At 40.9% G+C, this 27858-nt stretch overlaps 1 protein-coding gene across 1 annotated transcript in view; it reads left to right on the top strand.

The window, feature by feature from the left end:
• Window positions 1-27858, top strand: part of MAP3K15 (mitogen-activated protein kinase kinase kinase 15) — a 143490-nt gene that overhangs the window by 91567 nt on the left and 24065 nt on the right. The window contains exons 8-16 of the mRNA XM_070291395.1: window positions 1046-1158; window positions 1622-1781; window positions 6315-6465; window positions 7293-7400; window positions 14521-14570; window positions 16640-16735; window positions 22911-22998; window positions 24779-24912; window positions 26894-27021. Coding sequence (XP_070147496.1) covers window positions 1046-1158; window positions 1622-1781; window positions 6315-6465; window positions 7293-7400; window positions 14521-14570; window positions 16640-16735; window positions 22911-22998; window positions 24779-24912; window positions 26894-27021 — 1028 coding nt within the window. The remainder of the gene's footprint in view (window positions 1-1045; window positions 1159-1621; window positions 1782-6314; window positions 6466-7292; window positions 7401-14520; window positions 14571-16639; window positions 16736-22910; window positions 22999-24778; window positions 24913-26893; window positions 27022-27858) is intronic.

The raw sequence follows: 27858 nt of genomic DNA, 5'->3' as shown, positions 1-27858 counted from the left end.
AGGATATGAAGTTTAAAATCCCCAAAACATAGCAGGAGTGGGAGGGAGAGAGCATTCAGTTTTATTGGAATTTTGTTGACTGAGGTTGGAAGAACTTTCTTGATGTCCTTGGCTCCACTTGAGGGTACTTGTATCATGCCACAAAGTTCACAGAATCGGATTTTAACTGATTTCATGATATGATCAGATTTAACTGATAAGTTCTCCCTTTCACAATGAATGTTTTGTTGGTGCTTAATCCTCCTGTTGTCACATGAGTGATAAAGTCACTGCTGGTTTACAAAAAAACATTTTTGTGTCATTACTTCATTGATCAGATTCTTTTTTCCCTGATCTTGGTAGTCATACTTGATCATGGAAGAGAAATACATTTTTTATGTGTAGACAAACGATAAATAAGAAAATTTTAAATGGCATGGTGAACCTTTCAGTGTAAAAATGGCACTCACATTTTAGGGTCTTGTTCTTTATCCTAATGTAAACCATCACTGCCCCTTTTCTCACTTTATGCCACTGCTCTTTGGGATCCAACATTTTGGCAGAACTGCTTCTTACATGAAAAAATAATTCCATTTTGTGATACAAACAAACAGACGGCCTACAGAGAAAGGGCCTATACCTGTTGAGATTTCCATGAAATAAAAAATGCTCAGTGTGCAAATGGAGTATAACTTTAAAAATGATAAGTTGACATTGTGGCTCACTTTCAGAGGTAGAATTATAATAAGTTTTACATTTCTTTTGTACACTTTAATATACTTTCCTTATTTTATACAATGACCACAGCTTTTCTCTAAAAGCTATCTGATGAAGAAAGATTTCAAAACTCCCTAGTGCTATTGTGTTGCTATTATGACATTTTTAAGAAGCTATCTGATTGGTGCATGTAGCTATCTGTAAAGATGGGCAGGGAGGGACAAAGAGTTGGAAAACAAATTAGAACAGTAAAAATTCTCATGAGAAGATTGATATGTGCTATTATTTACACTTTTTTCTTCCATTATAATCTGATATAAAGGGAGTTTTGGTGCTTCTATAATTACAGGTATCGCAAAGGGTTTGCGCTCCAGCCATCTCTTTATTCAGGAATCAACCTTGCGGTATTGCTGATAGTCTCTGGACAACAATTTGAAACTTCCATGGAACTGAGGAAAATAGGTAAAACTGTTCATGACCGCACATGTTGATATGCTTTGACAACACAAGTCCAGCATTCAAAATTATGCTCAAATAACCAGCATTAGGGGACTTCCCTGGTGGCTCAGTGGTAAAGAATCTGCCTGCCAATGGAGGAGACGTGAGTTTGATCTCTGGGTTGGGAAGATCCCCTAGAGAAGGAAATGACAACCCACTCAAGTATTCTTGCCTGGGAAATTCCATGGACAGAGGAGCCTGGCGGGCTACAGTCCGTGGAGTCACAAGAGTCAAACAGAACTTAGCGACTAAACAACAACAAAAACAACCAGCATTATATCGCAAAAGGAACAGTTACTCTCTGATAGCACACATGAGGCTGCAGCCCAAATACAATGCCCAGTTTCTGTTCTATCTAAAGGCTTATATGATATGATAGAAACTAGGAAGATTTGTCTTAACTTTATCTAAAATTCAAATTATTCAGGTGTCCGGCTGAACAGTTTGTTGGGAAGAAAAGGGAGCTTGGAGAAAATGAACAGCTACTGGGATGTAGGTCAGTTCTTCAGTGTCAGCATGTTGGCCAGTGATGTGGGGAAGGCTGTCCAGGCAGCAGAGAAGTTGTTCAGACTGAAACCTCCCATCTGGTGAGTCACGCCTATGCATTTTTGTCACCCATGTCAATATCCAGTCTTGTTCTGAAAAGTTAACCCAGGAGGAAAAGGTGTGAATACAAAAAACAATAACAACTGCTGTGTTTTTCCTTCTGGCTTCTTCATTAAAGCAAAGTTAAGGCAGAAAGGCTCACTTGGTTTTATGTGAAGGAAGGGAAAAACAGACAGACCCCCCCACATAGAATATATCCTTACATGCTATGTCTCCAAGACAAAACTCTCAGTCCCATTAGTTTTTTCAGATCATGTAGGTTCTCAAGAGCAGAGCATTCTTGGGAACCAGTCCATATTGTGCATTTGTGAGAAAGCAGATAGTAAAGCTCAAAGTACACCAAGTAAATGATTTCCATCACAAATGGAAGCGAACTAAAACACCCATCACAGATATGGTCAGGAAAATGGAGGCCCAGGAGTGCCTCTAGTTAGCTCATTATGCAGCCATTAAAATGTGCAAGAAAGAATACTTGGAGACATGGAAATGTGTTCATGGTTTATCACTGAATAAGAAAAGCCAGATGCAGTATGTATTTTTTTCTATCAGTGACATTATCAGAATCACCTGTGTTGATTAAAACAGATTGCCAGGCCTAACCCTTAGGATTTCTGGTTCAGAGGGTATAGGGTAGGACCTGAGAATTTGCATTTAGAAATTACAAGTTGACGCTGCTGGCCTGGGGGCCACACTTTGAGAACTGCTGTTGTATATGGACTCATTTTCATTAAAAACCTCTGTTTTGTATGTGACTTGGAGGAGGGTCTGAGAGAGTTGGGCAATAGCTGATTTCCCAATAGACACTGAGCTCCGCTAGAAACATGGTTCTGCCTTTGATTGCTATAGTCTCATAAAATCAATAGATGCTCAGCAGATATTTGTATAATGAATAAATGATGAGTCATGAATTTTCCCAAAAATATTGATAGTGGTTGTCTCAGGGAGGTAGCCGATGAACAAGTTTTGAATCTGCTTTTTAAATCTATTCTCTGATTTGTCTAAAATGCATTTGGATCACTTACATAATTAAAACATTTTTGCTTCTAATGATCCATGTTTGTCTGTCCCCTGCTGTGTCTCCTCTCAGTGAACCGACCTGGACTCTAGGGGATAGGAATTTCAGTGGCCATACCTAGGGTTGACTGTGTTTCCTCCTCATCTAGAGGGCTTAAATTTGATCCTGAAACCCTATGAACTTCTTGAAAGTTTTCTGAGGCTGAGAGAACACAGAGGTAGGCTGAGCTTGCAGCTCTCCTGGAGTGGCCGCTATTTGAAGTACTCTAATGTTATGGTGTATTGCTGCATCTGAGGCAGACAGAGCTGACTCTCTGGAGATGAGCTCTGAGGGTTGAATACGTTCCCATTACATCAGAACCTGGACTGACTTACAGTGTTCATACCTATTGTGTGTTCAAGACCACCCTGAGGTTCGTGATTTGCTCAAAGAATTCATAGAATTCAGAAAAGCTGTTATACTGTGGCAGTGGTTTATTGCAGCTATACGGAATAGAATCAGCAAAGACAAGAGGCACTTAGGGCAGAGCTCAGGGGAGACCAGGAACAGGCTCCCAGTTGTCCTCTTCCAGTGGAGTTGTATGTAGTTGTTGTTACTTAGTTGCTAAGACGCCTCTGACTCTTTGCTACCCCAGGGACTGTAGCCCCCCAAGCTCCTCTGTCCATGGGATTTCCCAGGCAAGAATACTGGAGTGGGTTGTCATTTCCTTCTCCAGGGGATCTTCCTGACCCAGGAGTTGTACCCACATCTCCTGCATTGGCAGGTAGATTCTTCACTGCTGAGCCACCAGGAAAGCCCAGTGGAGTCATGTGGACAGTGCTTAATTCTCCCAGCAGTGATGTATGACAACATGTACAAATTATTGTCAACCAGGGAAGCTCACTGAGCCCTGTTGTCCAGGGTTTTTATTAATTGTTTTTTAAAATTATTTATTTATTTATTTTAATATTACTTTATTTTGAATATTAATTATTTGAAATTAACTTCATTTGAATGTAAACTTTATTTTTTAAATGTATTGGATGCTATTCCATTTTCCAGTCACTGTTTATTACATGCTATTAAAAAATTTTTAATATGAATTTATTTATTTTAATTGGAGGCTAATTACTTTACAATATTGTGCCCGGGTCCAGCCTCAGCAGAGTCCAGGGATATCCTCAGGGTGGACGACGTTGGCAAATGAAGAATGACATGGGGTAACCAAGCTTCAGTGAGCGAAGCCCATTACTTTATTTTCAGAGAGGGCTTTTATACCCTGAGTTGTACATACAGCAAGGTGAAAAATACAGAGTCAACTCAACATTCCATCAATGTTAACTTTTATCGATATCAGGTTCTTTCCTGCAAGAGTCTTATTTTTTGTACATTATCTTCTGGCCCGGAGGCCTGTTAACATTTTATGACCCCTTTTTGATAAAGATTGGTCAGCTAAAACACTTACTTTCCCTTGAAATGTTTTTTCTTAAATTCCTTAGCCTGCATTGCCCTTAAAGTACAGAGTTACATTTTTATGGAGCAAAGATTCAGCGGGTTACAGCAAAGAAAGAACTTATTAACTCAAAGTCTAATGTTGCTAATGCTAAAGCTGCTGCTTGTTTTTCTACATCCTGACTATATGCACTCCCAGGAACACAGTGGATAAGGGATGTGAGAACTTGGCAGCAAGCATTGGTTCAACAATGTTGCAAGAGTCTGGATAAAACTGCCAAGTAAGCTAGAATGCTAACAGGGGGTTTGAAACACTCCTTTCATGCCCAGGAGATTTATCAACTAGAGCCCTAAGTTGATTTTTTCCAGAGAATGGTGGTCGGGGAGAGCCCCCTGTTAATGTCAGAAGAGTTGGTGAAAGACATAAAATAGTAAGACAGACAGATTCTGGTTTTGGGGTAGATGCTCGAGCAGGTCCAGGGGGTCCCTCGAGTCCTGATCCGCCTTGCTCGTCAGGTCTCTCCACATGACCTTGTCATGGGTGGGATCTCCTGTGCTGGCTCCCGGCAATGTTGTATTGGCTGTGCCATACATTGACATGAATCCACCATGGGTGTACATTTATTTTTGATTGTGCTGGATCTTCACTGCTGTGTGGATTCTTCCCTAGTTGTGGTGAGTGAGGGCTACTCTCTAGTTGCAGTGCACCAGGTTCTCCTGTTGTGGAGCTCAGGCTCTAGGCTCACGGACTTCAGTAGTTGTGGTTCCTGGGCTCTAGCACACAGGCTCAGTAGTTGTGAAGCATGGGCTTAGTTGCTCCTCAGCATGTGGGATCTTCCCACACCAGGACTCAAATCTGTGTCTCAGTTTTGATCCTGTGTAAAGAATCTGCATTGGCAAGCATGCAAATTTTTTACCACTGAGCCACCAGGAAAGTCCCAGGGTTTTTATTGAGCATCAGTTATGTAGGCATGAAGCATGCAGGTAGCTGACCTGAGTTGAGTCCCCAGCCTCTCCAGAGATCACACTGATACAACATGGCCCAAGACCTCCACTGTGAATCATAATGTTAGTGTAGACTAGCTGGCCTGGCACAAGGCCTAAGGTGGACAAAGACTCTTACCAGGCAGGATATCCCAAGGGCTTAGAACTGATGCTTCAGAAGCCAGTCAAAGGCCAGACCTTTCTCTGGACTATGTAGTTTGGAAACCCAGGCCTGCCAAGTTAATCCTTTACAACACCGTACCTTCCCAGGATAGCTCCAGACTTTATCCTCAAAGGGCAAAATAATGCTCTGATACTATCAGTGTAACCACCTCGCCTCAACCCCATTCCCTACCAGAGAGGAGACCACCACTGCCTGGCAGCTATGTTTAAAAAGTTCAATTTGCCTAAAGATAGTAAAGATGTGGTGAGACTGAACACCTCATAAATTAAACATCCACCAGGTCAGATTTGATTTTTTTTAAGAGACCTTGAGTTTAATATTAGTGATGGCCAGAAGTCAAAGAGGAAATAGGGTAGGAAGGAAACTGGGCTAGCTATAGAAGAGAAACATGAGGGATCCTTTCAGATGGAAATCTTCTATCTTGACTGTGTCGATGTCAATATCCTGATTGTGATACTGTTTTAGAATTTTGCATGATGTTACGATTGGTATAAACCAGGCCAAGGATACATGGGATATCTCTGTATTGTTTCTTACAACTATATATAAATCTAGTTTGAAATTTTGTCATTTTGCAGTTCCTTTGAACTTCAAACCACTTGCTCTTATTAATTAAGATAGCAAATGTTTGCCAGTCTTTGTGCTTTGAACAAGATGTACCAAAATTGAGGTCTAGCCCAATGTTAGTAAAAAGGCATGTTCTATGATTTTGTTGGACAACTTATTTTGCTCCATTTGGGTTTCTTATAATTAAGTATGTGGCTGCCAAATGATTAAGAAGTACTTGCTACACAATATGAATTTAAGAAATAAAGCTTTGGTGAAACTTCTTTTAAAGGGAGGAGGATTGAATACTGTTTCCTTGGAAATCTAATTTATTGGTACTTGTGGTCTTTCCAGGTACCTGCGGTCACTAGTTCAGAACTTGTTGTTAATTCAGCGTTTCAAGAAACCCATTATTGAACATTCACCCAGGCAAGAACGGCTGAACTTCTGGCTAGATATAATTTTTGAGGCAACAAATGAAGTTACTAATGGACTCAGATTTCCAGTAAGAAACGCTAAATCTTGAAGATAAAATAAAAAGAAAGTGGGGTTGGTACTGTCAAATTATTGAATACTCTGAAAGGAAGAAAGCTTTGGAATAATTGAAAATGTTAAGAGATTCATCAATCTTATGCAAAGTCAGCCAGTGAGAGATCAACTCACTAGAAAAGATTGGCTATATCCTTTAAAATAGTGGTTCTCAACTAGGAGTTGAGGGCATTTGGCAATGTCTAGAGACAGTTTGGTTGTCATGGCTGTGGGGAAGGTTTTGCTACTGGCAGCTAGTGGGGTGGAGGCCACGGATGCCACTAAACCTCCCACTAAGACGAGACAGCTTCCTGCCCCCAACACACAGTTACCCAGCCCCAAATGTCCATAGTGTTGTGGGGGAGAAATGATTCTGCAACAATGCAGCACTAATAGTAAAATTTTGAAGTTTTACTGCTCCTCTCCTCCTCTCCCTCAGCACAATAAAATGTAACTCATGAACTGTCGCTTCATTCTGCATCCTCTTGCAATTTTTGCAGACTTGGGTACCTACCTGTGGATCCTCCAGTTTACTTCCTTATTTCTCTCAAAAACTGTAGCCTTCCTTGTTCTTCTCTGTGACCTCCTCAGGCAAGCTGTTCTTGGCCACTCTATCTAATAAACAAGTGTGTCCCCCACACCACCATTATTCTTCCCTATTTTCTATATGTTCCCTTATTGCATATCCACCAGTAGGTGCTCAGAGAGGGTCTGTGGAGTCCAGAGCTCCCCACTTGCTCACTGGGCAGGGTGAGCTCTGTGACATGTTCCCGTGCATCACAAGAATCTGTTCTGTTCTTTTAGGTTCTGGTGATAGAACCAACCAAAGTCTACCAGCCTTCTTATGTCTCCATAAACAGTGAAGCTGAGGAGAGGACGGTTTCTCTGTGGCATGTCTCACCCACAGAAATGGTAAGAGAACAATCATGAACAGCTGTCTGTTTATTCTGTATCATTTAGTTAAAAATTCAGTTTTCATGTAGGAGAGTTAATTATATTGTAGTACTTGAAAGAACAGGCACCTGTGCTTAACTTCTGAGTAACAGAAGTATATGAGAGAGTGTAATCACAGTTGGAAAAAGGAAGCAAGGTATTTATATATAGGTGTGTGTGTGTGTAATTATTTGTATTATATGGTACCTGTATGTGTATATGTGTGTATATATATGAATGAATGCAAGCTTGTTGATAAAGAAGTTAAAACATGTATAAGGAATAAAGTAAAAATCCCTTCAGATCCCCCAAACCTGTTCTGTATTCCCACCAGTGATGATTTGATGGATGTCCATGTATACTTTTCTCTCAGCTCAGTTATATATGTATACTTTGTGTGTACATATATCCATTATATACATAATACACATATAGACAGCGTGCAAAACATTTTCATTAAAGTGAGATCATATGGTGAGATTTGTTACTTTGCAGCTTACCCTTTTTAAGTGATGCGTACACCATGGAAAGTTTTCATACGGCACACAGTGATCCACCTGATCTTTTTAAATGTAAAATCCCCTATATTCCCATGTCACAGTGGTGCATTTCTGAGTATTCATGAGCCATAGTTTATTTTACCACTTTGCTGCTAATGCACACTTAGGTTTCAATTTTGCATTCTAGCCTATTGTAAATACGCTGATGTACATCTTGGTGGTTACATCCTACCATGCACATGTAGATTTTTCAGGAGCAAAGAGTCCCAGGATTGGACCTGCTGGATTCAAGAGTGCATATGTTTAAAATTCAATAGCTACTGTCCAGCTTGTACCATTCTAGTTCATACTCAACACCAGCAATGCAGGAGAGAAAACATTTACATTGCCCCTTAAAGAAATTACATAAATGCTGGGCCAGGCCTCATGTTTTCTTTCATGATGTATATTTTCATCTCTATGTATCTAAAGTACTTCATCATAGTTTTACTTTAATAAAATATTTTGTAATAATAAGTAGCACTGTTGATAAGCTCATTAGATAGGTCTGTTTTCTGTCTTTGTTTCCATAGAGTAGGGGGAGAGTTCTGCCTTCAGCTTGGCAAAGAAGGATTCCCTCCCGCCCCAGAGATAAGTGTGTGAGCAATTATGTCTTAATAGTTAAAAAAAAAATCTGTATCTTTAAAAATAAAATAGAACATCAGAGAATAAGAAGAGTTTCAAAATCATACTAGAAACTCTTTATCGTAAATAGTCATGATACAACAACTTTCCATTGTTCAGTGGGTATAAAGTTTTAGTTATGCTAGATAAATAAGTCACAGAGAGCTGCCATACAGCACAATGGCTATAATTAACAGTATGGGGTTGTACACTTCCAAATTTGTAAATACCATGTTGTGTGGTCTTACCACACACACACACACAAATAAAAACACCCCAAAGCCCTACTCATGTTCCCTCCTCCAGGTTCCACTGCCAGGAAGCCCCCTCTCCTTGCTGTTGGGATTCTTGTACTAGATACCAACCTTGCTTATATTCTTTGTGTCATTGATGCCACTGTGATACAGGAGAATTTTAAAAATTCTGATCTGTAATCTCACTATTCCATTGATAGAGGTAGCAAAACACCTCGTATTTTTTAATTAATATTTTATTGGAATATAGTTGATTCACAATGTCGTGTTAGTTGCAGGTATACAGCACAGTGAATCTGTTGTACATATAGATATGTCCATGCTTTTTTAGATTCTTTTCCCGTATAGGCCGTTACAGAGTATTGAGTAGAGTTCCACATGCTGTTCAGTAGGGCCTTATTAGTTATCTGTTTTATATATAGTAGTGTATATGTGTCAATCCAGTCTTCCAATTTATCTCTCCTCCCCTCCTTATCCCTCAATAACCATAAGTTTATTTTCTACATATGTAACTCTATTTCTGTTTGGTAGATAAGTTCATTTATAGCCTGTTTTTATAGTCCACATATGAGTGATATATATTTGTCTTTCTCTGTCTGACTTGCTTCACTCAGTATTACACTCTCTAGGTCCATATTGCTGCAAATGGCATTATTGCATTCTTTTTAATGGCTGAGTCATATTCCATTGCATCTGTGTACCGCATCTTCTTTACCCATTCCTCTGTTGATGAACATTTAGGTGGCTTCCATGTCCTAGATATGATAAACAGTGCTGCAGTGAACATTGAGGTGCATGTGTCTTTTTTAAAAATTAAAACAATATTTATTTGTTTTGACTGTACTGGGTCTTCCTTGCTGCACATGGGCTTTCTCTAGTTGCAGCAAGCAGGGGCTCCTCTGTAGTTGTGGTCTGCGGGCTTCTCATTGCAGTGGCTTCTCTTGTGGGACATGGGCTCTAGGGCCTGCGGGCTTCAGCAGTGGCGGCCTGCAGGCTCTGGAGCACGGGCTCAGTAGTTGTGGTGTGGCCCAGTTACCCCAGGGCATGCAGAATCCTCCCGTTTCATGGATCGAGTCCATGTCCCCTGCATTGGCAGGCAGATTCTCAACCACTGGACCACCTGGGAAGTCTGCATGTATCTTTTTAAATTGTGTTCTCCAGATATATGCCCAGTAGTGGGACTGCTGGATCATATGGTAGCTTTAGTTTTAGTTTTTTAAGGAACCTCCATACTGTTCTCTGTAGCGGCTGTACCAAGTTACATTCCCACCAACACTGTAGCAAGGGCAAGGTTCCCTTTTCTCCACACCCTCTCCAGCATTTGTTGTTTGTAAACTTTTTGATGTTGGCCATTCCAGCAGGGTGTGGACACCTCATTATCTTGACAAGTATTAATAGTTACGAAAAAGCTGATCCTATTAAAGCGAGTCTTCGTACTTTTAGAGTAAAAAGGTTTTGTTCTCGTGGAATTCTATAATGGTTGCAGGTCTTTAATGGAACTTTCCATCGGTACGTATAACATCTCACTAGTTATAAATGTTTTGCTTTGTTTGTACATAGTCTGTAATAAGAAATGGAAAGAACTATATAAGCAGCAAATGCTAGTTTTCCTTGACTGATGAAATGTTTTGCACAGCGCTTGGTAGTTGTCAGAGCAAATGTCTGAGAGAAATATAAATTGCCTTTTTTCTTTGAGAGGAAGGCTTTGCTTTTGCTTTCATTTACATTTTTGAAATTCTGCAGATTGTAAAAGCAAGCAGATTAGCCCAGAGTGAAATGAAACTTCTCTACATGGATTTGCAGTTTTTCCCGGTGGGCTGTGGGTGGTGGGAAGTGATCGCACAGAGGCACACGTTCACCTGCAGACAGCACCACTGTACCATGAGATGAAGCTCTGGTTCATCGGCCAAGGATTCAGAAACTTAGGCTGGTGAATGTTTAACCACCAGCTCTCCAGGGGATGTAGGAGCAGAGGGCGATTTGTCATGTTTACTGAGCTCTGTGGTGCAAATACTCCCATCCTGGCCAGTTTCCAGCAACCATGGTCGAGTCGCCACACACAGGGTTAGGAGATGTGCAGGATTGGCCTCCCAAGCTGGTGTGAGCTGTGCCCAGCACAGCAATGCAGGGGGGCTGCACAGAGCAAGAACGAATGCAGTGTTTCTCCTTCGACTCCTCTTGGGCCCTGACAGATGCATCGTGGCCCCATCACTGTCCATGCGGGTAGGGCTGCTGGTTTTGGAAAGCTCTTTGGGGGGTGCTGTTTATACTTATATTAGTGACTGGAACATCTTACACAAAAAGTCAATGCTTTTAAGAATAGCAACAAAGCCTATGCTTTTAACACAAAAAGCTCCCCTCCCCTCTGAGGGTAGGAAGGCAGAGGCTGAGTCAGCTCCTAGGGGATCCTGAAGGCACCCCCTCTCTGACTTCCCAGCCTGTTTCTCCAGAGCCTACCCTGGCTCTGCCTCCAGTGCATGCTTACTGGGGACTTCAGATGCCGTGAAAAGCTAAAATTGTGAGTCTACTTCTTCATCATGGTTTGGTGAAATATCCCCTCTCAGGAAGGACTAAGATGCTGCCGAGCAGGAGGCTCAGGGCAGGAGGACAGTCTCAGCTGTCCTGACTGACCTGCCAGGACCCCGGGTCAGGAGCCACGTACACAGAGTAGCTGTTGCTTTTGGGTCAACAGGAGTGACTGGGTACAGGGGTGTGAGGGGGGCTTCTGGGCTGCTGCTGAGGTTCTGTCTCTTGGTGTAGATGCTGGTTACAGTGGGTATTCATTTTGCAGAAATTTGTTGAGATGATCACTGTACCCTTTTCTGAATGTATGTTGTATTTCAGCTTAAGAGTTTAGTCATAATTTAAAAAACCCTCGTAGTGACCTTGTTGATACTCCCAAATCATTACTGGATCCTGTGACTTTCCAGATAAAGCTCAGACATTTTTTTAAGGTGGACTATTTTTAAAGTCTTTATTGAGTTTGTTACAATATCACTTCTGTTTTGTTTTTTTTTTTTTTTTTGGCCCTGAGGCCTGTGGGCTCTTAACTCCCTGACCAGGAATCAAACCCACACTCCCTTGCATTGGAAGGTGAAGTCTTAACTGCTGGACCGGTATGGAAGTCCCCAAATTCAAACTCTTTTCCCAAGTGTCAAGCGCCTATATAACTCTGCCCTGCCTTGCTCCTCCTCCCCCTCCCCGACCCTCAGCCCAGCCAGACCGTCATCCATCATTGCACGGGCCAAAGCTGGCCCTGTAGGGGTCCACATGTGCTCTTCTGTTATCTTTACCCCTTCCTGGAGTTCATTCTTCCAATTACCCAAGTTCTAACTTCTGCAAAGGTGTCTCTAAGCACCCTTTCCCTTCTTGCACTGAATGTCTATTGGCTACCCAAACGTCTGTATCATGTACCAAGTACATCCTGTCTTATTTATTCACTTCCCAAAGTGTCTACCCAACTGCTGGCAAGCCTGTGCTTGACTTCTATATTTTTATATCCATAGACCTACAAAGCAGGAACCCTCTCTAATGCCTATTGATAATGATATAAAGGAAAAGATGGGAGGTCTGTGTGTTTTACTTCTTAACCAGTAAATCTTCCTCCCATATTAAGAAGTTCCCTAAAGCTACTCAGAGTAAACCTCCCATCTGTGAGTACTTTGAAAACTTGCATGGCTGAGCTTTCTATATACACGCGATCTCTTGCCGGTGTATGTGGGTCAGACAAGGTTCTCCCGAATCTGCCAGGGTTCCTGTTTCTGTACCTAAATCCAGAGCAGAGGCCTATTCTCCACCACTACTCTCTTTCAGTGACCCAGAACACACCTCGCCTTTGAAATAATGTGCAGGCTTTCTATACAGATAGCTCTGTGATTGGCTTTCATGTTTCATCCATGTTCACATCTCTCAGTGATTCTCACACAGAGTGGCGGCTCAAGTCCTAATGATGACCTCCAAAGGCCCGCGTGATCTCCCCAGCTTCCTCTCTCACTCCCCTCCAGTCTCACTCCCCTCTGTGCTGGTCCCCAAACATGCCAAGCTCACTGCTGTCTCAGGGCCTTTGCACTTACTGTTCCCTCTGCCTGGAACTGGCCCCCCACTTATCTGAATGGTTCATTCTCTCACCCTCTTTGGCTTTCTGCTTGAAAAATCATGATTTCTTGCCCCACCTTACTGGCCTTTGCTGTGTTATTTGTCTTCATAGCACTTTTCACTCTCCACCAAGTTCTTCACTTACAGTTTGATTTATTGCCTACCTATCTCCCCTCACTCGAATGTAAGCCCCATGAAGACAGGGGTTTTGTCATTGCCTGTCATGTCTTCAGGGCTGGTACGTTGCATGGAGCATAGTAGGTGCTTCATCAACGTGTCTAAACTGTGCTCCTCCCATTGGGAACTGTCCTCCCAGCTGTGGCTGTTGCTGTTGCTCTAGGACAACAGGAAACTTGTTTCCTGACCGCTTGTGGCTGGCTCTCCTGGACCATATGCTCATTCACTTGCCTCTCACTTCTCTGTGAGGCTTTGCTGGTCATTTAAGCCAGAGGTCCCCAACCTCTGGGATCTAATGCCTGATGATCTGAGGTGGAGCTGATGTAATAATAATAGAAATAAAGTGCACAATCAATGTAATGAGCTTGAATCATCCCAAACCATCCCTCCCACCCCAATCGTGGGGGAAAAAAAATGTCTTCCATAAAATGGGTCCCTGGTGCCAAAAAGGTTGGGGACCACTGCTGTATGGCATTCCTCAGGCTAGCCAAATATATTTTCTTAGTTAAAATGGCTCTCTGTTATATTGCTGTGGTAACCTGTGACTCTTCTAAATCTGAGAATTCAGACATTCTTTCTGAGGCTCAACTTTGTTTAAAGTTTAAGGGCAAGGGATGTTGGTGGAGGAAGAGGACAGAGTTGTGTATGTATTTCTTAAGTGCTTCTTGTACAGATTGAAATCCCAGTTAGTCTTTGTATTAATCACGGCAGGTTAGATACTACCAAATATCCCCCAAATGGAAACTAGCCCCGCAAATAGCAGTTTATCTATGATGATAAAAGTTTATCTATGCCTCGTGTCGTGTCTGGGTTGGCAGGGCTCCCATTGCATCTGGTAGTGGATGGGGAAAGAGAATGGAGAGGAGAGGATTACTGTGGAGGTTTTATGGGCCAGGCCCACAGGTGGCACACTCTTGTTCACATCCCATTGGTCAGAGCTCCATCGATATGACCACACCTAGCCACATAGGAAGCTGGGAAATGTAGTCTAGCCAGGTACAGGGGGTGGGGAGAGATTGATGAATACTGTCTGGTGTCTGCCACATTCTTGCCTCTCCAGACATCTTTGTCAGTCATTCAACTTGGGTGGGCTGTTCCCAAACTTCTGTTAGAGTTTTCCGGGTATGGTGACAGAAAATGAGAGGCCACTCACTGTGTACGTACAGTGTGCCTGTTGTTTCTGTTTCAAATTTAGTTTGTTAGTTCTGAACTGGATTAGAGATACAAATGAAATTTTTACAATATAGAAAATGTTTCTGGTGTTCCAAGGTATGCAAACGACTTTGCTTTAAGTGCTAAATTCTACTGAAAGTGAAAAATAGCAGAAGTGATTCACCATACAATGAGACCAAAAATGATTTTTTACATGGAAAAGATCAAAATACTGACTTTTGTCCTTGAATCTTGCAGAAACAAATTCACGAATGGAATTTTACAGCTTCTTCCATTAGAGGAATAAGGTAAGAGCATAAAAGAAATGTAATTATTGTTTTAATACAAATAATGATGTTTTAATCACCTTAACATTTCTATTTAGTCATAATATGTGATATTCTCATTTTGAACAGAATCCAAAACGGACTTTTCTCATGTGTCGCCCTGCCCAAACTTGTTTATAATGTGCTGCTAGTAATGGCTTCTTGGCTTGTTTATAGCAGAGCAGCTGCTTTTGTATCCAACAGACAAAATTCTCGTGTCTCAAACTTATTTTAAAAATGAAGTTATGTGTGTAGAGAGAGAAAGTGTTTCTTCTTTAAACCAATGATGTTCAAGTGCTCAGAGACCCCCCAGAACTGCAGCTGGGAGTTACATGGTAACTTGGCTCTCCTGGGCAGAGTAAGGGCATTGCGATTAGCCAGGTGGGTAGGATGGTGTATTCCCAGGAGAGGTCTGCCACTTGCTATTTGGCTCAGGAGTGGTAACCATTTGGGTCTGAACTGTGTGGCTACACTCTGAGTCTGAGCCTGCCAACACCCCCAAGGGTAGGAGCAACTCTGGAGTAGATGTGAGTTCTAATCCCTCTTTTGCTGTTTGACCTTGAGAAAATCACTCAGCCTCTCTGGGTTTCAGTACCTTCATAGTTTCTCTGATTCTGAGACCACAGGCCACTGAATGAATCCCTGTTACCTCTAGATGTAGCATGATCCTTTCCTAGACATTGTTGTTGTTTAGTCTCCAAGTTGTGTCCCACTCTTTTGTGACCCCATGGACTGTAGCCCACCAGGCTCCTCTGTTCTTGGGGTTTCCCAGGCAAGAATACTGGAGTGAGTTGCCATTTTTTTTTTCCAGGGGATCTTCCTGACCCAGGGGTCAAACCTGCATCTCCTTCATTGGCAGGCAGGTTCTTTGGAGTAGTATTTATCTCACTTTTAAAGGGAGGGAAATCATTTAAGAACAGTCATGTCTTTGAATGACACTGCTCAGAAAATTTAAGATAATTCAAAATGTGTTGAACATTCTCAAAAATGTACTACTCAGGAACTAAGTTGTATGTTAACATACAGTCAAGAACCTTCTGTTTGTACCATCTCATAGAGATACCTCTTGCTGCCATTTCAGCCATCAACAGGGTTGTGCAAAGGGCCTGGGGTGAACTAAACCCTGGAACCAATGTGACATGAAGAGCATGTGTTGAGCATTCCCAGTGCTATCCAAACAACTGTGGTAGTCCTTTAAAAATTGGTTTTCAAAAGTTACTCGTGTGTAACCTAGTTCTAATTCACTTTGAATCACCCTGTACTATTAATTGTGTCTACTTCTTGTCATGTAATCCATAACATGTAACGGATGGTCAAAGATGCTATGACTTTAGGAAGAGATGACTTAGAAAGAACAAGATAAAGTGGCCTCATTTATTCAAAGGGCTAACCATAGAAGGGAATCTAGCCTTTTGCACCATCTTTGGCACAGTGCAGGTAAAGAACTTTCTAGCTATGAAACCCATCAGGAGATGGACTATAATAATTTTCTGTCACTGGGGATTCCAGGCACGGTGAACTTTGCCTGTTTGAGAAGCTGTAGAGTCAGATCCAGGCCTTTGGTGTGGATGGACCAGATATCATTTAAAGGCCTTTCTTGAGCTAAGTGGCCATGTTTATTTCCATTTGCTTTATGTGACCACAGATGCTGTGCCATTTTTCAAGTCCAGAAATTTCTTTGATACCATAATAAATTATTTTACAGTTACCTTTTTTATGACCTTATAAACTCTTGAAGATAGAGACCGTATTTTATTCCCCTTCTTGCTTCCCATATGCTTTGCTTAGCACTGAATATATAGTAAGTTCTTAAAGTATAATAAAGTCTGTCAATGAATACAGACTCAAATATAAGCAAGATTAAATGCCCCTCTGATTTAAATTTCATGGAGAAATTGGAGTCATTTTGGTGTGGGGGAGATTTGTTAAAACTGTAATGAAACTTTCAGATTTGTAAACTGGAAGAAAAGCTGTTATTAGATTTTTCTCCAACAATTTAAATTGATATCAAACTATATAAATAAGCATTCTTGTGTTTTGAAACTTTATAGCATATCCAAGTTCGACGAACGGTGTTGTTTTCTTTACGTCCATGATAATTCTGATGACTTTCAAATCTACTTTTCCACTGAAAACCAGTGCAGTAGGTGAGTTATAATCTGATTCAGATATTTTCAGTCTGATAACGGTGGGTCACTTTTAAAGGGTCTCTGTTGTGAAAAGTATTTGCTATACTGCCTTCCCTGAAGTTTTACCTTCAGTTCAGTTCAGTTGCTCAGTTGTGTCCGACTCTTTGCGACCCGATGAATCGTAGCACGCCAGGCCTCCCTGTCCATCACCAACTCCCGGAGTTCACTCAGACTCACGTCCATCGAGTCGGTGATGCCATCCAGCCATCTCATCCTCTGTCATCCCCTTCTCCTCCTGCCCCCAATCCCTCCCAGCATCAGTCTTTTCCAATGAGTCAACCCTTCACATGAAGTGGCCAAAGTACTGGAGTTTCAGCTTTAGCATCAGTCCTTCCAACGAACACCCAGGACTGATCTCCTTTAGGATGGACTGGTTGGACCTCCTTGCAGTCCAAGGAACTCTCAAGAGTCTTCTCCAACACCACAGTTCAAAAGCATCAATTCTTTGGGGCTCAGCTTTCTTCACAGTTTTACCTTATGGGAAACAATTTTTACAGCTTTATTGAGATGTAATTCACCTAGCATGCAATTTTCTCATTTTAAATTGTACAGTTTTATCTTTTTTTTTAGTATGTTCACAGTTTTTCAGCCATCACCATAGTCTAATGTTAGAATATTTTAATCACCCCTAGAAGAAAACTAGTATCCATTAACAGTCTCTGCCCATTTTCTCTCAACTTAATCCTCCAATCTCAGTCCTGTACAGACACTGAATCTACTTTCTGTCTTTATGAATTTGCCTATTCTTGATGTTTCATATATATATATATATATATATATATATATATATAAAATCATATAATACATGAGCTCTTGTGACTAGCATCCTCCTTGTGTCATTAAGTTTTCAAGTATCATCCATGTTGTAACATGATTCAGAACTTCATTCCTTTTTTTGGCTAAATAATATTCCATTGTCTGGATATATTTGATTTGTCTATTCATTACTTGAAAGGCATTTGGGTTATTTTCACATTTTGGCTATTGCGAATAATGCTGCCATGAACATTCACATGCACGTTTTCATGTGAACTTAATGTTTTAATGTCTCTTGGAGTCAAATTACTGGGTCTTACAAGTAATTCTGTATTTAACTTTGAAGAACAGCCAGACTGTTTTCCCAATTGACATTCCCATCAGCAACATATGGGGGTTCCAATTTCACCACATCCTCCCAATACTTGTTATTGTCTGTCCTTTTAATTCTAGCCATCATACTGAGTGTTAGGTAGAATCCCATTGTGGTTTTGTTTTGCATTTCCCTAACGACTAATAACTTTTCTTCCAAGGAGGAAGCATCTTTTAATTTCATGGCTATAGCACCATCTGCAGTGATTTTGGAGCCCCCCAAAATTAAGTCTGTCACTGTTACCACATATTAAAAAGCAGAGAAATTACTTTTCCAACAAAGGTCCATCTAGTCAAGGCTATGGTTTTTCCAGTAATCATGTATGGATGTGAGAGTTGGACTGTAAAAAAAACTGAGCAGCAAAGAGTTGATGCTTTTGAACTGTGGTGTTGGAGAAGACTCTTGAGAGTCCCTTGAACTGCAAGGAGATCCAACCAGTCCGTCCTAAAGAAGATCAGTCCTGGGTGTTCATTGGAAGGACTGATGTTGAAGCTGAAGCTCCAATACTTTGGCCACCTGATGCGAAGAGCTGACTCATTTGAAAAAACCCTGATGCTGGGAAAGATTGAAGGCTGGAAGAGACAGGGACGACAGAGGATGAGATGGTTGGATGGCATCACCGACTCAATGGACATGAGTTTTAGTAAACTCCAGGAGTTGGTGATGGACAGGGAGGCCTGGTGTGTTGCAGTCCATGGAGTCGGACACAACTGAGCAACTGAACTGAACAATTAATAATACTGAGCATCTTTTCAGGGTCTTATTAGCCATTTATGTATTTCCTTTGGAGAACTACCTACTCAAATTCTTTGCCGAATTAAAATAATTTTTTAACTTTTTATTTTGGAACATATTCAGACCTATAAGAATGGTTCAAAAAATAGTACAAAGAATTTCCATGTTTCACTAAGAACATCTCAGTGTTAACCATTTGTGACCATGTTTGTTTTACGTTGTCTCTGTAGACAGATGACTATCTTTTTCTGAACTGTTGAAGAGTAAGTTGTAGACATGATGGTCCATCACCTCTCAGTACTTGACTGCATGTTTCCCTAAACACAAGAACATTCGCTTATGTAATCATAGTGCAGTTATCAGAAGAGGAAAGAGAGATTGATGTGGCACTGTCATTTACAAACCTTATCCAAATTTTATATAGTGTCCCACTGATGTCCTTTATAGTGAAACAAAAAAATATTTTTTCTCTGGCTCATGATCTGATGCAGGATCATATGGTAACATTTAGCTGTCACGTCTGCATAGTCCCCTTCAAAGAATACTGTTTATCATGTGCAATCCTTCAGTTAGGGTTAGTTTGCTGTTTCCCCCATGAATACGTTAATGTTTTGCATTTGGGGTGGGAATACCATGGATGTGATGCCATATCCTACTCACTATATCACACTGGGAGACATCCAATATCTTTGTCTCATTACTGGTGACATTAAGTTGGCTCACCTAGCGAAAATTTGACAAGTTTCTCTGAACTTTGCCCATTTTTAATTGGGTGGTTGGTATTTTTGTTAATGAGTTTTAAGAGTTCCTTTTACCTTCTGGATACAAGGCCCTTATCAGCTGTATGAATTGTCAGTGTTTCCTCCCATTCTGTGGGTTGTGTTTTTACTCTGCTGCTGGTGTCATTTGCAGCATGAAAGTTTTAAATTTTGTGGCAGTCCAATCTATTTTTTCTTTTGTCATTTGTGCTTTTGATGTCATATCTAAGAGGGCTTTGCCTAACTCAAGATTTTCTCTTTCGAAGGGTTTTATAATTTTAGCTCTAATATTTAGGTCTCTGATCCATTTTGAGGTTTCTTTTTATATGGTATGAGGTAGGGGGTCCAACTTCAATCTTCTATACGTGAATATATGGTTATCTCAATACTGTTTATTGAAAAGACTGTGTTTTCTTCCATTGAATGGTATTGGCACTTAAAAGAAAAATTAGTTGACCATAAATGTAAACATTTATTTCTGGACTTTCACTTCTGTTCCATTGATCTGTATGTCTATCCTTATGATGCTCCCACATTTTCTTGATTATTATAGTATTGTAATAAGTTGTAAAATCAGAAAACGTGAGTCCTCCAATTTGGTTCTGTTTCTCATAGTCATATTAACTATTGCCAGTACTTCCATGTCTGTGTGAATCTTAGAATCAGCTTGTTGATTTCTTCAGGAAAGGTCACTGGGGTTTTGGCAGGTATTACCCTGGATATGTAGATCAATTTGAGAGGCTTTGCCACCCTAACCATATTAAGTCTTCCATCCATAGCATTTCTTTCTATTTGTTTAGGTTGTCTTTCTTTCAACAATTTTTGTTGTTTCAATGTATAAGTCTTATACTTTTTTTGTTATATATATACATATATATATATGTATGTGTGTGTGTGTGTATCTTCTTGTTTTTGATACTGTTGTAAGTGGAGTTTTTCAAATTTTATTTTCAGATTGTTCATTGCTGGTGTATAGAAATACACTTGATTTTTTTTATATTGATTTAGTGTCCTGCAAATTGGCACTCACTAATTAGTTCTAATAGTTTTTATTGAATTCCTTAGGATTTCCTGTATACACGATCATGTCATCTGCAGAGAGCGATAGTTAGGAGTTCTTCCTTTCCAACCTGGATGCCTTTCTTTCTTTTTCTTGCCAAATTGTCCCGACTAGACTCTCTGGTATAATGTTGAGTAGAAGTGGTGAGAGAAGACATCCTTGACTTGTTCCTGAACTTAGGAGGAAAGCATCTGGTCTTTCACCATTAAGCATGATATTACTGGTACGTTTTCCATAGGTAACCTTTATCAGGTTGAGGAGGATTCCTTTATTCATAGTTTGTTTCTGAGAGCTTGCATCATGTAATTTGAGAATGTTTTAATTCAGTGTGTCTCAGATAGTCATTATCACAACATATTTAGAAATCAGACAAAATATCAACCCAGAGAACGCTTGGGTCACAATTTTCAACTTAGAGTTGGAAAATGCTGTCAAATGTCATGTACAACATCCTTTTACTACAGAGTTTAGCTTTCTGACACTCATTCTGTCCTCAGTGCCTTTTCTTGCCATGTGTTTAAATTATTTTTTAATTGAGATGTCACGTACATACAAGTGAAGTGCATACAGTGTGGTAAATGTATCGGCACCCCAGCAGGTGCTCCATGCCCCTTCCTAGTCATTAAACGCATTCCCAGTGGTAATTATTTTGATTTCTATCATCAATAGTTAGTTTTGCCTGTTCTTAAACTTCGAATAAATAGAATCATAAAGTAGGTACTCTTATTTCTCACTTCTTTCTCTATGATTTCAGCCATGTTGTAAGTATTAGTTCATCTTTTTTTTCACTTTATAGTATTCCACTGTGGATATGTGAGTTTATCTGTTCTAGCAAACATGTGAATTATTTCCAATTTGGAGCCATTATCATCAAAACTGCTGTGAACACCCTTGTGCGTGCCTTTCAGTGAACATATTCGTTGATTTCTGTACAGTATGTACTTAGGAATGGAGTTATTAGATTATAGGGGAGGTTTATATTCAGCTTTGGTAGATACTGCCAGTACTTTTCCAAAGTGGTCATATCAATTTATACTGCCACCAGTTATGTATGAGGGTTCCAGTTGTTCCATGTTCTCAACATTTGACCATTTTTTCAATGTTATTGTGTTGAGTGCATACGATATGTTTCCTAAGAACCCTGACTTATCACGTTTCCCGGCTTTCAAAGTTTAGAAGAAGTGGAGATGGGATGTGTTAGAGAAGAACATTTTAATGTTTTGTAGAAATTCCCTTAGTCTGCAATATTCTTCCCTGCTACCCTAAGAGAGAATACTGAATACAGACCTTCTGAGGCAAGTCATTTATATGCAAAGAAACAACTGCACAAGTTTAGGGAGTGGCTGATGTGGCTCAGCCAGCATTTGTGAGGAAGATCTATGGATTAGAGTTGATATTAAGCTTAGTCTACATGAAGAGAACGATGAGGTTGTCTTATGCATTTCCTTCTCACCCTCCCCTTATGCAGGACCTTATTTGTCACTAAGAGCTAGAGTATTGGCAACTTGGGAGGTGATGATCCCACTATCCTTCGTACTCATTCTGAGTCACTCAGTTGTGTCATAATTCTTTTGTGACCCCATGGACTAAAGCCTACCAGGTTCCTCTGTCCATGGATTTCCTAGGCAAGAATACTAGAGTGGGTTGCCATTTCCTTCTCCAGGGGACTTCCCTGACCCAAGGATCAAACCCGTGCCTCCTGTTCAGCAGACAGATTCTTTATTACTGAGCCACCTGGCAAGCCCGCCGCCCCCAGCCCCCACCAGCAATATCCTCAGCACTGATTAAATTACCCATGAAACACTGGTCTCGGGGCCAGACTTGAAGAATAATATAGCACAGGGATACCTTTGAGGAATTACCAGTTAATGAAATTATTTATTAACAAGTACTAGGGGAAACATTGAGGGCACAAGAAGGAAAGACTTACAGGGAGAAGATAGAATTATGTGTTGGGTTGGCCAAAAAGTTTCTTCCAGTTTTTTTTTTTTTTTTTCCCCATAAGATGCTACGGAAAAGCCTGAACAGATTGTTTGGCCAACCCAGTACCTATTTAATGGGCAGTTATGCACAAAAGAGACTAATTCTAAGCAGTCTGTTAATGGGACCCCCATAAAAGAAGTCTTAGTTCAATATAAGTGAGGCATTTCTCATCGAGTTCAGTGAAGGATGGGTTGCCTTGTGAGGTAATGAGTTCTCTGACACTTGGGGTATTCAAGTATCAATGAGCCACCCAGTTGGTGGGGATGCATATCGTATGGGTATTTAAACTAGATTAGATAGCCATGTCAGAAAAGTGCCATGTCAGAAAAGTACCATGTCAGTTCAAGGGGTGGAGTGATTGCTCTGTAACTTGTAGTTTATAATCGCAGTTTAATGTAATAAGGATAAGTTTGAGGTAAGGAATAGGAATGATCATAGTTAACAGCATCTTTGTGATTGGTGTTCTAGGTTTTGCTCTTTGGTCAAAGAGATGATAGCCAATGGAGTGGGCAGCACAGTGGAGCTGGAGGGAGAGATTGATGGGGATACCTTAGAGGTGAGTCGCAAAAGACCTGGAACATGGAAAAAGTTATTTATTGTGCTTTTGAAACTTAAAGAAAATGTCCCATTTTTTTGTGAAAAGTTCTTTGTGTGTATTTTTAAGTAATCATTTATGAACAAGCTAGCAACCACTATTTCATGACTGTCAGAGATTAAATTTAATGCATCTCTATAGAAAAGCCTCATTACTTTGGGACCCCATCAACCAGAATTTGTAAGAAAAATCTGACATGGGCTAGACTAAAATTCCCTTTGGTGTACAACTGACAGAAAAGCTTTTTCTATGCTAATTAATATTTGTAAAACCACAAGAGCAATAGTTGGACGACTAGAAGCAGACTTTTTCATTTATGTCTGAAATGACTTTAGTTATATCTACTGCATATATTAAATATAATGATATTGATGTTCAGAGATTAATGTTAATTTCTTAATATTAAGAAAATAATATTCAGAAAGGATCATCGTAAGCTTTTTTTGGACAGTGTAGTGATGGTTCACAGATACAACACCACTACACATGTGTTTAAATCTTGCATAATTTGTCAGACTTACCACTAATTCAGATCCATGTAATTTAGTGAGTTTTAATTATACTTTCAAGTGAGCTGAAATTAGTTCTTTGAGGTTTCTTTCAGAAAATATCAAAGGGATTCATTTTCATAATTGAGTCAGGTACTCGAATTCTTAGCTTAGAATCAAAGTTAGTTGTAAAAATGAACTGAGTGATGCCCTTTGAAGGTAACAAATGTGGGGGCAGAGGAAGGTGGGAGATAAAAGCCTGTTATGAATGTCTGGTTGTCTGGCTGATGTCTGGTTAAATCAGACAGTGATGGGACCCACTAGTAATGATAATTGTTGTGCGCATCCCTAGATGTGGGTGGGAAGGGACACATATGCATGTCCCATGCACTTCTGTAAGGAGGCATAGTGGGACATAGAAAATAACAGAAAGAATGCCTGACTACTTCTGCTTTAAATAAATATTGCTCAGCCTGGAGTTCCATTTGTTTTTATCACTGAGAAGAACGAACTGGAATGAAGCTGTACAATTTTTTGTTACTTTATTTTTTTGGCCGCACCACATGGCATGTGGGATCTTGGTTCCCCAACCAGGGATTGAATCCATGCCCCCGGCAGTGGAAGCACGGAGCCCTAACCACTGGACCACCAGGGAAGTCCCACAGGTTTTTGATGATAAGATTGGGGGAGTAAAAGAGCAATACTAATGACAGGTGGAATTTTGCAGTATGTGTTTAGTGCTAGATCTGTACCTCTAAAAGTAGGGGTGGGGCAGCATGTGTACTTTGTATGAAATCAGTTTTATTTGCCTTCAGTTCTCTTCTGGGCTATATAGTAAGTGGTTGCTTTCCTGACGAGTTGATAGACATCATGCAGGAAGGCACCTGTTTGTGGTACTCAACATGATTAGACGCATGTTTATTTTGTCTTTTTAAAAAATTTTAAATAATTTTTTCTTGGAGTATAGTTGCTTAGAAGTATTTTTAAAATTGCAGCATTAAAGTGGAGAGAGATCTCCAACAGGTCAGCCCACCAAGTTACAAATGAGCTATAGTTTTAAATTTCTTATATTTCATTTCATTAAACCATATTATGAATATATGAGTAACTCAGAACTCTACTCCTTCAAAGTAATTAATTAAAAATACTTAAGAAATGTAACCTGCCTGGTACTCAAATAATGTTATTTGTAATTTTTTTTGAATTGCAGGACAGTGTGTGGACTTTTTTATCTCATTACTTTTTTTCTATAGTATGAGTACGACCATGATGAGAAAGGTGAGAGAGTGGTGCTGGGGAAGGGCACGTATGGAGTCGTGTACGCTGGCAGAGATCTGAGCAATCAAGTGCGAATAGCCATCAAAGAAATTCCAGAGAGAGATAGCAGGCAAGTCAGGCGGGCCTTCGCAGCTGCCACCCCATACCCCAGGTCCCATGTGCCCCACTGATGGTACAGAGGAGGGAGTAAGGGTGAAAGCTTTCTGTCATCAAGAAGTTATGTTTTTTTTTCTCATAAGGGTGATCTGCTTTTATGCTCTGCATGTTGTAAATGGATCAAGAAAATGGAACAACTTCACTTACAGGCATGTGAATTGCAGAGTCACATTTTAAAAGAGGACTGTAGTTTTTTTCCCACCCATCAGGTAGAAATGAACATTTTTACATTGATATTTGTTTGCCAATATTTTTAAATGTGACTCAGTGCCTTAGTTCCCATTGTAACAATTTTAAATGGCTATGATGTATTCAGGTGTATCATTGCAGAAAATGTGGTAAAAAGAAATTTGGTTTTCTGCAATAGACTTTTTTTTTACAGTACCCTGCCTTTCAACCTCACCCATAGATTTTAGAGTATTTTTTTAACCACCAGTACTAGCAATTTGTTTCTCATACATTTTTTAGAGTGTTAACTAAATGTTTATTCCATTTAAAATTCATACGCCTCCTAATTCTAAACAAGAACGTGTTGACTGTTAAATGTTTTTGTAGAGAAGCAACATACACAGTAATGACCATGGTATGAGAAACGGCAGCTCCCTGCTCCGCAGACATGCTCTGACCATGTCCGCAATGTTGCCTTCAGTGATGAATGCTGATGGATATGTGCAAACATCCCTACATCCAGGGGCTCAGTAAATTATTCGGGATAGAGTAGAAGTGATTTCTAGCTGCTGTAGAACCCTTCATTGGGCTTCCCTGGTGGCTCGATGGTAAAGAATCCACCTGTAATGCAGGAAACTCGGGTTCGATCCCTGAGTCAGGAAAATCCCCTGGAGGAGGAAATGGCAACCCACTCCAGTATTCTTGCCTGGAGAATCCATGAACAGAGGAGCCTGGCAGGCTACAGTCCATGGGGTCATAAAAAGTTGGACATGACTGAGCAACTAAATGACAACAAGGCCCTTCATCATTTACTCTTTTATTTATTCACATGTTCATCCATTCCTTTTTAATGGGATTGAGCATTATGATATTTGAGTTATAAGCCAGGATCTGAAATGAACTTGTCCACCTTCTAAGGCTAAGAAGGTTAAATGACTTCTCCAAGGACATGAAGAAACAAGACTAGGATCCAGTGTCTTGAATTCCTTGTCCAGTATTCTGTCTCTTATTTTCACGATGGATGGGGTGTTGCAGTTGTTTGTTGGGAGAAGCTGCTGGCATGAACAAATTGTCTGCTGTGACTTGACTGTAAGATGCAGGGCACTGGGGGGCTCTTGGGACGAGGCAGACAGTTTTAAAGATGTAGTCTGACCTGGGTTTGAAGGTCCTTGTGTGCCATGTTAAGCAGTGTGGTTTCTGTTGAATATTTATTTATGTATCTGGCTGCATTGGATCTTCGTTGGGGCCTGTGGGGTCCTGTGCACTGTGGCTTTGGATGTAGCATGTGGGCTCCAGAGAGCACAGGTTCAACAGTCGCAGCCTGTGGGCCCAGTTGCCCCGCAGCATGTGGGATCCTAGTTTCCTGACCAGGGATCAAACCCACGTCCCCTGCATGGGAAGGCAGATTCTCAACCACTAGACCATGAGGGAAGTCCCCAGCACTGAAGTCTTTATGTGGACTTTGTGAAGGGAAGTAATAAGATGAGGTGTGTGTTTTAGGAAGGAGGATTGTGGCAGCTGGAGGAGAACAGACTAAAGAGGCCAGAGGCTGAGGCTGGGAGGGCCGTTAGGTGATTATTGCTGGAGTGAGTTTGCAGAGTAAGACTAGAACAGATGGGAAGCCAAGTAGTCTCCTGGGAGCCTGGGGAGAGAACATTCCCGGAAAGAAGAGATGGCTGGCAGCAGAGCAGGTACCGGCAGGACACGATGTGGACCCCAAGCCCCAGGGAGCTGGCAGGTGACACTGGCTTTGTTTTTGCTCCCAGGTACTCCCAGCCTCTGCACGAGGAGATCGCCCTGCACAAGTACCTCAAGCACCGCAACATTGTTCAATACCTAGGCTCCATGTCCGAGGATGGCTACATCAAGATATTTATGGAGCAAGTGCCTGGGGGTGAGTGCTTGCTGGTCTTCTGGTCTCACACCATGAAAATCACTGACAAAAATACAACACGAGCACTGTTATCCATCCTGCCATTAAAAAATGACAGATGTGTTAGGTGTGGGAGGGCTTTTGTTTCCCAGAGGAGTCAGATGCAGATTTTGCAATGTCACATAAACAGTCCAGCCCTGATCTGGTAGTTCAGTCATCAAATATTCATTGAGGATCTGCTGCATGCCAGCCGCTGGGCCAAGCACTAGAGACATAGAAATGAATAAAGCATAGTCTCTGGCCTTGAGGCCTTCACAGTCTAGGAGTTGAAATATGCTTTGGAGGAGAGGGAACAGAGGTGTTTTTAATGACATTGCAAAATAACATGTTGACTGTAAAAGTGAACAGCAGTGCTTGATCCACAAAGTCCCTGAAAACTGGCAGTAGTATGTGGGGGTAGGAGTCCCACCCATCTGGAGCCCACTGTCTAGTTTCAGTTGGTCCTTCCATCTGCAAGCTGTGTGACCTCAATTTTCTGTGAATAAATTTTAAAATTAGAGTGTTAATGCTGCTGCTTCTGCTAAGTTGCTTCAGTCGTGTCCAACTCTGTGTGACCCCATAGATGGCAGCCCACCAGGCTCCCCCATCCCTGGGATTCTCCAGGCAAGAACACTGGAGTGGGCTGCCATTTCCTTCTCCAATGCATGAAAGTGAAAAGTGAAAGTGACCTCGCTCAGTCATGTCCGACTCATCGTGACCCCATGGACTGCAGCCTTCCAGGCTCCTCTGCCCATGGGGTTTTCCAGGCAAGAGTACTGGAATGGGGTGCCATTGCCTTCAATAAGTACTATAATAATT

Source organism: Ovis canadensis, chromosome X, assembly GCF_042477335.2.
Source record: "Ovis canadensis isolate MfBH-ARS-UI-01 breed Bighorn chromosome X, ARS-UI_OviCan_v2, whole genome shotgun sequence".
In the NCBI taxonomy this organism is placed as follows: Eukaryota; Metazoa; Chordata; class Mammalia; order Artiodactyla; family Bovidae; genus Ovis; species Ovis canadensis.
Note: the sequence above shows the minus strand (reverse complement) of the source record. Positions and strands in the feature narration are given on the sequence as shown.